The 13,019-nt window shown below is 47.2% G+C and overlaps 1 protein-coding gene across 7 annotated transcripts in view; it reads left to right on the top strand.

The window, feature by feature from the left end:
* The window catches only part of LOC140387540 (protein unc-13 homolog C-like), a 972,441-nt gene that overhangs the window by 671,485 nt on the left and 287,937 nt on the right, over positions 1-13,019 (top strand). For all 7 annotated transcript variants that reach the window (XM_072470780.1, XM_072470778.1, XM_072470777.1 and 4 more), the window contains one exon: positions 7,022-7,150. In XM_072470780.1, the coding sequence (XP_072326881.1) occupies positions 7,022-7,150 (129 nt within the window). The remainder of the gene's footprint in view (positions 1-7,021; positions 7,151-13,019) is intronic.

The raw sequence follows: 13,019 nt of genomic DNA, 5'->3' as shown, positions 1-13,019 counted from the left end.
TGACTTGCTGACCTTTTGAGGGAATTATCCGGGAAGTTTCAACTTCCAATTGATAATTCCCTAGCAGCCTGGACCCTCTAAAATGTCTCCGACTCTGAGTTCCAGTTGGAGACTTGGGACAGTTCCACAGTACCCAATTGGATAGTCACCCAGGAAATGTTTGACAGATTAAAATCTCATTAACTGCTGCTTCATTCCAGGACTGACTCCCCAATTACTTGCACTGACTACCCACCCCCACTGACTATCCTCCGGACTACCTGCTGGTCTGCAGACTATCCTCCTGACTACTCTGCCCGACCACCTGTCTCAAAGCCCCTGAATCCCCCAACTACCCACCAGAACAAGTGGATAGCACTGAGGCTGCACAGCGCCAGGGTCCCAGGTTCGATTCTGTGCTGGGTCACTGTCTGTGCAGAGTCTGCACGTTCTCCCCGTGTCTGCGTGGGTTTCCTCCCGGTACTCCGGTTTCCTCCCACAGTCCAAAGACGTGCAGATTAGGTGGATTGGCCATGATAAAATTGCCCTTAGTGACCAAAAAGATTAGGATGGGTTATTGGGTTACGGGGATAGGATGGAAGTGAGGGCTTAAGTGGGTCGGTGCAGACTAGATGGGCCGAATGGCCTCCTTCTGCACTGTATGTTCTATGTTCATTCCCAATTTGAGCTGATATCCCCGATCTGACCATCCACTTCACCCACCATTCCCACCTACCCCACCTTGACTACCTACCCACCTCATCCACATACCCATCTCAGCCATCTGCCCATACCCACCTAACCAGTCCACCACTTAATCCACTCCACCACCTAACTAACTCACTCATCCAACTTTATCACCTACCCACCTCACCCACTTAGCTAAATCACTCATCTACTTCCTTCCACCTAGCCCCTACCCACTCACCCACCTAATCTACACCTAATCTACTCCAGCACCTAACCTACTCCACCACCTAACCCACTCACCAGCCCACTTACCCTCTCACCCACCTAACCAACTTACCCAGCTACCCACACACCTACCGAACTCACTCACCCACCTAACTCACTCACGCACCTTTATCACTTACCCATCTCACCCACTCACTCACCTCACCCACCTACTCAAATCACCTACCTACTTCTTCCCACCTAACCCCTTACCCAATCACCAATCCACTCATCCATTCAGACTCGACATTTAAACTTACTATAAAACAGGTGGTTCTGTAAAAAGGTGTGTTTTGTGTCGCCCCAATTGGACTATGATCCGAGGGACACTGTGCTGTGCATTTCTAGGACAGCCAAGTTTGGAGGCCCTGGTAGAAATAGAAAGGAGTGCCAAGTAAGTCTATCCGCCTTAAAAATGTTCAAAGACTCTGCTTCCACAATCTTTTCAGGAAGAGAATTCCAAAGGCTCCCGACCCTTGGAGAGATTAGATGTTGCACCATCTCTGTTTTAAATGGGCGCCCCCTTATTTTTAAACAGTAACCTAGGTACTCCCACAGGAAACATTCGCTTCACATCCACCCTGTCAAGACCCCTCAGGATTTTATGTGTTTCAATCAAGCCGCCTCTTACTCTTCTTAACTTACAGGCCGAGATTGTCCAACCTTTCCTCATAAGACAAAATACCCTTTCCAGGTATTAATCTGGTAAACCTTCTCTGAATTGCTTGCAATGCATTTACATCTTTCCTTAAATAAGATATCTTACAACACCAGGTTAAAGTCCAACAGGTTTGTTTCAAACACTAGCTTTCGGAGCATTGCTCCTTCCTCAGGTGAATGAAGAGGTGGATTCCAGAAACATATATATATATACAGACAAAGTCAAAGATGCAAGACAATGCTTTGAATGCGAGCATTTGCAGGTAATTAAGTGTTTACAGATCCAGAGATGGGGGTAACCCCAGGTTAAAGAGATGTGAATTGTCTCAAGCCAGGCCAGTTGGTAGGATTATGCAAGCCCAGGCCAGATGGTGGGGGATGAATGTAATGCGACATGAATCCAAGGGCCTGGTTGAGGCCGTACACATGTGTGCGGAACTTGGCTATAAGTTTCTGCTCGTCGATTTTGCGTTGTCGCGCGTCCTGAAGGCCGCCTTGGAGAATGCTTACTCGGAGATCAGGGGCTGAATGCCCTTGACTGCTGAAGTGTTCCCCGACTGGAAGGGAACATTCCTGCCTGGCGATTGTCGCACAATGTCCGTTCATCCGTTGTCGCAGCGTCTGCATGGTCTCGCCAATGTACCACACTTCGGGACATCCTTTCCTGCAGCGTATGAGATAGTCAATGTTGGCTGAGTCGCACGAGTATGTACCACGTACCTGGTGGGTGGTGTTCTCACGTGTAATGGTGGTACCCATGTCGATGATCTGGCACGTCTTGCAGAGATTGCCATGGCAGGGTTGTGTGGTGTCGTGGTCGCTGTTCTGAAGGCTGGGTAGTTTAAAGAATTGACTTGCATCTTTGACTTTGTCTATATGTATGTTTCTGGAACATACCTCTTCATTCACCTGAGGGAGGAGCAGTGCTCCGAAAGCTTGTGTTTGAAACAAACCTGTTGGGCTTTAACCTGGTGTTGTAAGGCTTCTTACTGTTCTCACGCCAGTCCAACACCGGCATCTCCACATCTTAAATAAGATGACCAATACGGTACACAGTATTCCAGATGTGGGCTCACTCCCAATTTGAGCTGTATAACTGAAACATAATCTCTCTACATTTGTATTCAATTCACCGTGCAATAAATGATAACGTAGAGCATACAGTGCAGAAGGAGGCCATTCGGCCCATTGAGTCTGCACCAACCCACTTAAGCCCTCACTTCCACCCTATCCCCGTAACCCAATAACCTTTTTGGTCACTAAGAACAATTTATCATGGCCAATCCACTTAACCTGCACGTCTTTGGACTGTGGGAGGAAACCGAAACACCCGGAGGGAACACACGCAGACACAGGGAGAACGTGCAGACTCTGCACAGACAGTGACCCAGCGGGGAATCGAACTTGGGACCCTCGCGATGTGAAGCCACAGTGCTACTCACTTGTCCTACCGTGCTGCCCATTCTATTAGCTTCCCTAATTATGCCCTATGGAGCAGTTCCTGTTTTCTATGGAGCAGGAAAAGGCCTTTCAGCCCATTGAACTTGTTTCTTCTATATCCTGTGACGAATGCAAGATTTTAGATATATTGGATAATAAACATTTGGCAATTTAAGGAGTAAACACCTGGGTTAGAGTGTGTTTGACTGAAGTAGTCATATTTCTAAAAGAAGCTTGTTGCAAGACCAGAATGATTTTAGTAGCCAAAGGTGCAATTAAAAAACTTAGGCTAATGCACCGTTGATTGACTAGTGGAAGTCCCCAGGTAGTTAATGTGTTTCCAGCCTGGGGAGTTCATTTGTTTTCAGTTGGGGGAGATGATGTCATTTGCTGGGTGGAACTAAGGTATTCAGATATTTTGAGAAAGATTTTTAGTTGAGTTCTGATCTGGTTACCCTTTAGACCACAAGTTAAGGGGCGGGATTCTCTCAGCCCGGGGCTGGGCCGGAGAACCCTGCAATTGTCGCGGATCGTGCCACGCCGCCCCGACGCCAGCACGCAATTCTCCGCAGAGCGGAGAATTTACACCATTGGCGTTGGCGCGGTGCCGGTCGCAGGCCACTCTATGTGGCCGGCCCGCCAATTCTCGGCCCCGGATGGGCCGAGCGGCCGTCATAAAAATGCTGAGTCCCGCCGGCGCCGTCCACACCTGCTCTCAGCCGGCAGGAACTCGGCGTGGAAGGGCCGGTTGGTGGACTGTGTGGGGGGAGGGAGGGGGGCTCCGACCCCGGGGGGGGGGGGGGCCTCCGATGTGACCTGGCCCGCAATCGGGGCCCACCGATCGGTGGGCCGGCCTCTCTGGCTGGCGGCCTCCTTTCTTCCGCGCCGGCCCCTGTAGTCCTGCGCCATGTTGCGTCGGGGCCGGCGTGTTGAAGGAAGCCACTGCGCATGCGCGTGTTGGCGCCGGTGCCACTGCACATGTGTGCGTTGGCGCCGGCCCCACTGCGTATGCGCGGATCCCGCGGCGCTCAGTTCACGCCGGGATCAGCAGCTGGAGCGGCATGAACCGCTCCAGTGTCGTGTGGCCCTCTAGGGGCCAGAATTGCTGATCCTGAGGCCGCGTTGACGCCGTCGCGTTTCTCGACGGCGTTTCCGACGGCGTCGACACTTAGCCTCAGGATCACAGTATCCTGCCAAAGGTCTTTTGCTCGGGCAGCACGGTAGCACAAGTGGATAGCACTGTGGCTTCACAGCACCAGGGTCCTAGGTTCAATTGCCCGCTGAGTCACTGTCTGTGCTGAGTCTGCACGTTCTCCCCATGTTTGCGTGGGTTTCCTCCGGGTGGTCTGGTTTCTTCCCACCATCCAAAGGCGTGCAGGTTAGGTGGATGGGCCATGATAAATTGCCCTTAATGACCAAAAGGTTAAGAGGGATTATTGAGTTATGGGGATATGGTGGAAGTGAGGGCTTAAGTGGGTCGTTGCAGACTCGATGGGCCGAATGGCCTCCTTCCGCACTCTATGGTCTATGGTCTCTCACAGTAGAATCGTTTTTTAAAATTATCGTATTTAAGCAGTGCAGTCTTGTCTGAGGACAAGGGAGAAACTGGCAAACCAGTTGAAACAGCTTCTTGAAGACACCCAGCTAGAGACTGCTGGGGTTCTAACAGGAGCCAAATCTGTTCTGAAAAGCAAGTAATACTCTATCATTGGGACGAAGGATGGAGTAAGAGCTGTATGTTTTTCTTTCTTGGTGTTTAATTGGGACTTGAGATAGTAATTTAGGGTATTGTATTTGCTGCAGTGAGTAGTATTGTTTATGTGGTAATTGTAAGCTATTTTTGCGTGTGATGTTAAAGAGATTGCGTTAATAATAAAGTTTTGTTTTAAAATACCAAATCCCTATTTATTCATGCAATCGCTCCTGGAGCGAAGTATTCTTTCCGCACATTATTACAAACTGAACTAAAATATTAGGGTTTAGGTCCAGTATCCTAGCCACTGTTGGGGTCTGGTTTTTGATCATAATAAGCCCAAGTGCAATTTTCCTTGATGTACTCCTCTAAACCCTGCATTTAAAGTACAGTACACTGACTGCCACCATCTGCACCACCAGTTTATGCCATTCTCTAATCTCCCTGAACTCCCAGGTTTCCTACTCCCTAACTCCTAATCTTCAGGGAATCTTCATCCTAGTTAATAAGAATAATCTTCATTGGTGTCACAAGTAAACTTACATTAACACTGCAATGAACTTACTGCAAAAATGCCCTGGTCGCCACACTACGGCCCCTGTTCAGGTCTTGTGGGAGGCAACCTGAGCATCCTGAGGAAACCCACGCAGACACGGGGAGAACATGCAGACTCCGCGCAGACAGTGACCCAAGCTGGGAATTGAACCTGGGTCCCTGACGCTGTGAAGCAACAGTGCTAACCCCTGTGTTACCGTGGCACCCTAATATTACCTTATTGGAAAGAAGTGAAGTGAGTCAGATGGATCACTGTATAATAAGAGTGAAGGAATGGCTTTCTCAACATGTCACAATGCCATACATCCTTCCACAAAATAATTTTCAATGAAAACTTTGCCACATGATTTGTTAACATAATATTCATGGTCTGAGGAGAAGCCTTTACTTAAAGAATGAAAGTGGTTTTGCCTCAGAGCGGTGGATTTTTGGAATGTATTATTCATGGTTCTATTAGCAAACATGTCCAGAGAATTGATTAGAAACGAAAGTTCAAGATGAGAAAAGACTCTGCAGTTCATTTATATTGTTTCAAAGCATATCTCTCAATCCTTTCCTTTTTAGTTCAGCTGTGTTCCTGTATAGCTTACGAACACTGAATCAGTTGTTTCCAGTGTTTTTCTTTCTGCTGGTCAAATTTCTGTTCTCCCCTTCAGAAAATGCTGACAGTAGGCTGGGGTACAGTTCTTGGATACTGAGTTCTGACTTGTACCTCACCCATAGAATCCCTGCAGAGCAGAAGGAGGACATTAAGCCTTGGAGTCTGTACCAACCCTTTGAAAGAGCACCCTACCTAAGCTCACTCCCCCACCATATCCCCGTAACCCCACCTAACCTTCACACCTTTGGACACCAAGGGGCATTTTAGCATGACCAGTCCACCTAGCCTGTACATCTTTGGACTGTGGGAGGAAACCGGAGCACCCAGAGGAAACCCATGCAGACACAGTAAGAATGTGCAAACTCCACATAGACAGCCACCCAAGTCCCGAATTGAACCTGGATCCTTGCTGCTGTGAGGCAGCAGTGCTAACCACTGTGCCACCATGCCACCCAAGTGATCATTATTCATGTTTGAGCTTGGTAAATCAGAAGGTTGTTCATTCCAGCAGCTAATACTTTTTCTTCCCTTCGTCAGCATACACAAATACTCATTCACTTCTAGTAGTGATAGATGATTGATGATCAGTGCTAGGAGCTAAAGTGAATTTTGCCCTCTCTAGCCAAGTAAGTGCGCCTGGTGATCAGGAAGGTCCAATCAGACCTGGAGCCATCCGCGGATTTCTCAGGAATATCACAAGAGTTATAGGGCCGCAATGGAAAGCACATAAAGAATAATGATTTGATTCCTACTGCATTAGTGCTAAATGTTAGAAATAAAATTGGAGTCTGAATTCTAAAACCCTTTAGCTGTACCACTTAGCAATAGAGATATATTTCCAGTCTCCTGGTCAAATTTATTTTCTCCCCTTCAGAAAATGCTGACAGTAGGCTGGGGTAAGGTTCTTGGATACGGAGTGCTGCCTCGTGCCTCACCCAACAGAATCGCAACAGTGCAGGAGGAGGCTATTCGGCCCATGAAGTCTGTACTGACTGTCTGAAAGAGCACCCTACCTAAACCCACTCCCTCATCTTGAAATTTCCTTTCTAATCATAATATTCCTCAGCTGGATAAAGAATTGTTGCTTTTAATGCCTCAGATTGCAAAATTGATGACTCGTTGAATATTGATGATTTCAGGTTCAAGAACTACAGAGCCCACCGAGAGCAAGTTCTGTGGTGAAAGACTGTGTCAAAGCTTGCTTGGACTCAACCTACAAGTATATTTTTGACAACTGCCATGATCTGTACAATCAGCTGGTAGATCAGGTAATATATTTTTCTCAATGCCTTATATATACATGGCAGAGTCCATGATTGCAGAGATAATTATCTAACGAGTTGCACGTTAAAGAGATGTAAAAAGGTGGGCAATGCTGACAAGCTGGGCACAATATTCAAGATGGCGGATAATTTACAGTAGTTTAAAATCTCTCTATTTCTAGCTAGAACACTTCCCTTTGAACATTGCATGAAGGTGCTTATTGATTAAACATCTGCATATTATTCAGCACTTTCAGTCAACAGAGAGGTTCACTTGACAGTAAAACGAAGAGCACAGTCTCGTAGAACATAGAACATTACAGCGCAGTACAGGCCCTTCGGTCCTCGATGTTGCGCCGACCTGTGAAACCACTCTAAAGCCCATCTACACTATTGCCTTATCGTCCATATGTCTATCCAATGACCATTTGAATGCCCTTAGTGTTGGCGAGTCCACTACTGTTGCAGGCAGGGCATTCCACGCCCTTACTACTCTCTGAGTAAAGAACCTACCTCTGACATCTGTCTTATATCTATCTCCCCTCAATTTAAAGCTATGTCCCCTCGTGCTAGACATCACCATCCGAGGAAAAAGGCTCTCACTGTCCACCCTATCCAATCCTCTGATCATCTTGTATGCCTCAATTAAGTCTCCTCTTAACCTTCTTCTCTCTAACGAAAACAGCCTCAAGTCCCTCAGCCTTTCCTCATAAGATCGTCCCTCCATACCAGGCAACGTTCTGGTAAATCTCCTCTGCATCCTTTCCAATGCTTCCACATCCGTCCTACAATGCGGCGACCAGAATTGCACGCAATACTCCAAATGCGGCCGCACCAGAGTTTTGTACAGCTGCAACATGACCTCATGGCTCCGAAACTCAATCCCTCTACCAATAAAAGCTAACCCACCGCACGCCTTCTTAACAACTCTCTCAACCTGAGTGGCAACTTTCAGGGATCTATGTACATGGGCATCGAGATCTCTCTGCTCATCCGCACTGCCAAGAATTTTACCATTAGCCCAGTACTCTGTCTTCCTGTTATTCCTTCCAAAATGAATCACCTCACACTTTTCTGCATTAAACTCCATTTGCCACCTCTCAGCCCAGCGCTGCAGCTTATCTATGTCCCTCTGTAACTTGTAACATCCTTCCGCACTGTCCACAACTCCACCGACTTTAGTGTCATCTGCAAATTTACTCACCCATCCTTCTACGCCCTCCTCCAGGTCATTGATAAAATGACAAACAGCAGTGGCCCCAAAACAGATCCTTGTGGTACACCACTAGTAACTGGACTCCAGTCTGAACACTTCCCATCAACCACCACCCTTTGTCTTCTTCCAGCTAGCCAATTTCTGATCCAAACTGCTAAATCTCCCTGAATCCCATGCTTCCGTATTTTCTGCAGTAGCCTACCGTGGGGAACCTTATCAAACGCTTTACTGAAATCCATATACACCACATCAACTGCTTTACCCTCATCCACCTGTTTGGTCACCTTCTCAAAGAACTCAATAAGGTTTGTGAGGCACGAGCTACCCTTCACTAAACCGTGTTGACTATGTCTAATCAAATTATTCCTTTCCAGATGATTATACACCCTATCTCTTATAAAACCTTTCCAAGGTTTTGCCCACAACAGAAGTAAGGCTCACTGGTCTATAGTTACCGGTGTTGTCTCTACTCCCCTTCTTGAACAAGGGGACAACATTTGCTATCCTCCAGTCTTCTGGCACTATTCCTGTAGACAAAAATGACTTAAAGATCAAAGCCAAAGGCTTAGCAATCTCCTCCCTAGCTTCCCAGAGAATCCTAGGATAAATCCCATCCGGCCCAGGGGACTTATCTATTTTCACCCTTTCCAGAATTGTTAACACCTCCTCCTTATGAACCTCCAGCCCTTCTAGTCTAGTAGCCTGAATCTCAGTATTCTCCTCGACAACATTGTCTTTTTCCTGTGTGAATACTGATGAAAAATATTCATTTAGCACCTCTCCTATCTCCTCGGATTTCAAGCACAACTTCCCACTACTGTCCTTGACTGGCCCTACTCTTACCCTAGTCATTCTTTTATTCCTGACATATCGATAGAAAGCTTTAGGGTTATCCTTGATCCTACCTGCCAAAGACTTCTCATGTCCCCTCCTGGCTCTTCTTAGCTCTCTCTTTAGGGCCTTCCTAGCTAACTTGTAACTCTCGAGCGCCCTAACTGAACCTTCATGGCTCATCTTTACATAAGCCTCCTTCTTCCTCTTGACAAGTGTTTCGACTGCCTTAGTAAACCACGGTTCCCTTGCTCGACCACTTCCTCCCTGCCTGACAGGTACATACTTATCAAGGACACACAGTAGCTGTTCCTTGAACAAGCTCCACATTTCCATTGTGCCCATCTCCTGCAGTTTTCCTCTCCATCCGATGCATCCTAAGTCTTGCCTCATCGCATCATAATTGCCTTTCCCCCAGATATAACTTGCCCTGCGGGATATACCTATCCCTTTCCATCACTAAAGTAAACGTAATCGAATTGTGGTCACTATCACCAAAGTGCTCACCTACCTCCAAATCTAACACCTGTCCTGGTTCATTACCCAGTACCAAATCCAATATGGCCTCGCCTCTCGTTGGCCTGTCTACATACTGTGTCAGGAAACCCTCCTGCACACATTGGACAAAAACGGACCCATCTAAAGTACTCGAACTATAGCATTTCCAGTCAATATTTGGAAAGTTAAAGTCCCCTATAACAACTACCCTGTTGCTTTCACTCCTATCCAGAATCATCTTTGCAATCCTTTCCTCTACATCTCTGGAACTTTTCAGAGGCCTATAGAAACCCCCTAACAGGGTGACCTCTCCTTTCCTGTTTCTAACCTCAGCCCATACTACCTCAGTAGACGAGTCCTCATCAAACGTCCTTTCTGCCACCGTAATACTGTCCTTGACTAACAATGCCACCCCTCCCCCTCTTTTACCACCTTCCCTGAGCTTACTGAAATATCTAAACCCCGGCACCTGCAACAACCATTCCTGTCCCTGCTCTATCCATGTCTCCGAAATGGCCACAACATCGAAGTCCCAGGTACCAACCCATGCCGCAAGTTCACCCACCTTATTCCGGATGCTTGTGGCATTGAAGAAGACACACTTTAAACCACCTTCCTGCCTGCCGGTACACTCCTGCAACTTTGAAACCTTACTCATGACCTTACTACTCTCAACCTCCTGTATACTGGAGCTACAATTCAGGTTCCCAAGCCCCTGCTGAGCTAGTTTAAACCCTCCCGAAGAGCATTAGCAAATTTCCACCCCAGGATATTGGTACCCCTCTGGTCCAGGTGTAGACCGTCCTGTTTGTAGAGGTCCCACTGACCCCAGAATGAGCCCCAGTTATCCAGAAATCTGAAACCCTCCCTCCTGCACCATCCCTGTAGCCACTTGTTCAACTCCTCTCTCTCCCTATTCCTCGTCTCGCTATCACGTGGCACGGGTAACAACCCAGAGATAATAACTCTGTTTGTCCTAGATCTAAGTTTCCACCCTAGCTCCCTGAATTCCTGCCTTATATCCCTATACCTTTTCCTACCTATGTCGTTGGTACCTATGTGGACCATGACTTGGGGCTGCTCCCCCTCCCCCTTAAGGATCCCGAAAACACGGATCCGAGACATCACGCACCCTGGCACCTGGGAGGCAACACACCAACCACGAGTCTCTCACGTTCACACAGAATCTCCTATCTATCCCCCTAACTATGGTGTCTCCAATGACTAATGCTCTACTCCTCTCCCCCCTTCCCTTCTGAGCAACAAGGACAGACTCTGTGCCAGAGACCTGCACCCCATGGCTTACCCCTGGTAAGTCCTCCCTCCCCCAACAGTATCCAAAGCGGTATACTTGTTACTAAGGGGAGCTACCACAGGGGATCCCTGTACTGACTACTTCCTCCCAGCCCCTCTCACCGTCACCCATTTTTCTTTATTCTTCAGAGTAACTATGTCCCTGAAGCTTCTATCTATGACTCAGTCTCAGAATTACTTCAGAATTACTTCATTCAAAGGGTCATGAATCGTTGGAATCCTCTGCCCCTAAGGGTTGTGGATTCTCCATCGCTAAGTACATTTAAAGCTGGGAAAGACAGATTTTTGGGGCTGGATTGTCCATCGGCGGGATACTCCGTCTCACCGGCAGCGCACTCACGCCTGCGGATTTCCCGATGGCGTGGGCGTGCCCACATTGCGAAAGCCCATTGTCCCACTGCCGGTTCGGGCGAGCCGCACCAGAAAACGGATGCGGCAGGACGGACAATCACGCCCTGGGTCGGGGAATCGGGAGATATGGGGAATGGGCAGGGGAAAGTGGAGTCGAAGCCCAAGATCTGCCACAGTCGTATTGCATGTCGGAGCAGGCTCGACGGGCCACATGTTCTACTCCTGCTCTGACTTCTTGTGTTCTTATGGAAGCTACATGTCAGATACTCATTGTAGCACACAAGCTAAATATGGATGGCTGCACTGTTTCACAAAACCAGCAGTGAGCTATTATTCCTGCCCAATTGCCCTGTTCATCAATGTGGTATACGTTGAATGTTCACAGAGTTTAAAACTAAAGATCAGGATAATAGGAAGAATAAGTGATGATTGGGACTCGCCTGGCTGAGGAAGGAAAAAAAGCCACCAGGGAATTCTCATGATAGTGTAACAATACAAAGTGCTTCACAATTTTACAGCATAGTTTCCCACTTCATTTTTCTTTCAATTAAGTATTTTGTTTGAATCTAATGTTATAAATACCTAGTTCATGGTTTGTAGTAATATTTTAGAGGTAATATTTAGTTCTGGGAAGATTAAAATTTAACTGTGGAAAATTAGATAAATGGAACTAAAGCAGATAAAGACTATCACACTTAAAAGGCTGGGACCACATTGGCTTAAGAGGATAACGGCTAGAAAGGTAAGTTCATAAAACAGCAGCTGAACATACTTAGCTGGAGAATTACAGATGAGGTGTCCACATTGCTTGCAAATAAATGCCGACCAGAGAGTTGTTTTGTTTTGGAAGTTAGAGCAACAATTAATTGGGGTCTGGTCCAGGATCGTAACATTATGTTCGAAATCCTCATCCCTCCTCCAATATAACGCAGCCTTCGAAAAGACCTCTCTTTCTAGATGGTCGTTATGATAGGGAACAGGTATGCTTGGTCTACAAGCCTTTCTCTGTTCCTAACAGACATGGATAGTTGGCAGCAGTATAAACAGATGGACAACAGAAAATACTAGCAACATGACAGCAAGGTGAACAGAGGGTGGAAACATACAGCGATATGAAAAAGTTGGCTGTGAACTGTGCAACCAAGCGATCAGAAGGTCGAACGAACAGCAAGAGAAGCAGACAATAGGATGGATAAGTGTGAGCGCACACTTGCAATGCATTGGGGAAAGATAGAGGAATGGACAGTCAAGCAGTCAAATAGAGTAGCTGTGGTGAATGTATTACTGTAACAATTCACCATGTGCATATCTGTATTACGCTGTTGCCCATGTGGGCTCCACTTATGGACCATTGTAAGGTATTACCTATGATGTAGCATGTTCGGGCCTGTGTGGGCTCCGCCCCGGCTCCACCCCTTGAGGGGAGGTATAAAGAGCAGTCGCCCTGTAGGCGGCTCCCACTAACAGATCAGTCGCAGGCAGGCACTGTTCTAGTTGATTAAAGCCACAGTTTACTTCTACTCCTGGTTTTGTGCGAATTGATGGTCGCATCAATTTAATCAACTACAATGCCACTATGGAATCGGCCCTCAAACCTGACAGACTGGAACTCGATCCGCAGGCCGCGTAGGCGAAAGAGATTTTTTCGCACTGGCTCCACTGTTT

Source organism: Scyliorhinus torazame, chromosome 12 (assembly GCF_047496885.1).
Source record: "Scyliorhinus torazame isolate Kashiwa2021f chromosome 12, sScyTor2.1, whole genome shotgun sequence".
Taxonomy (NCBI): domain Eukaryota; kingdom Metazoa; phylum Chordata; class Chondrichthyes; order Carcharhiniformes; family Scyliorhinidae; genus Scyliorhinus; species Scyliorhinus torazame.
Note: the sequence above shows the minus strand (reverse complement) of the source record. Positions and strands in the feature narration are given on the sequence as shown.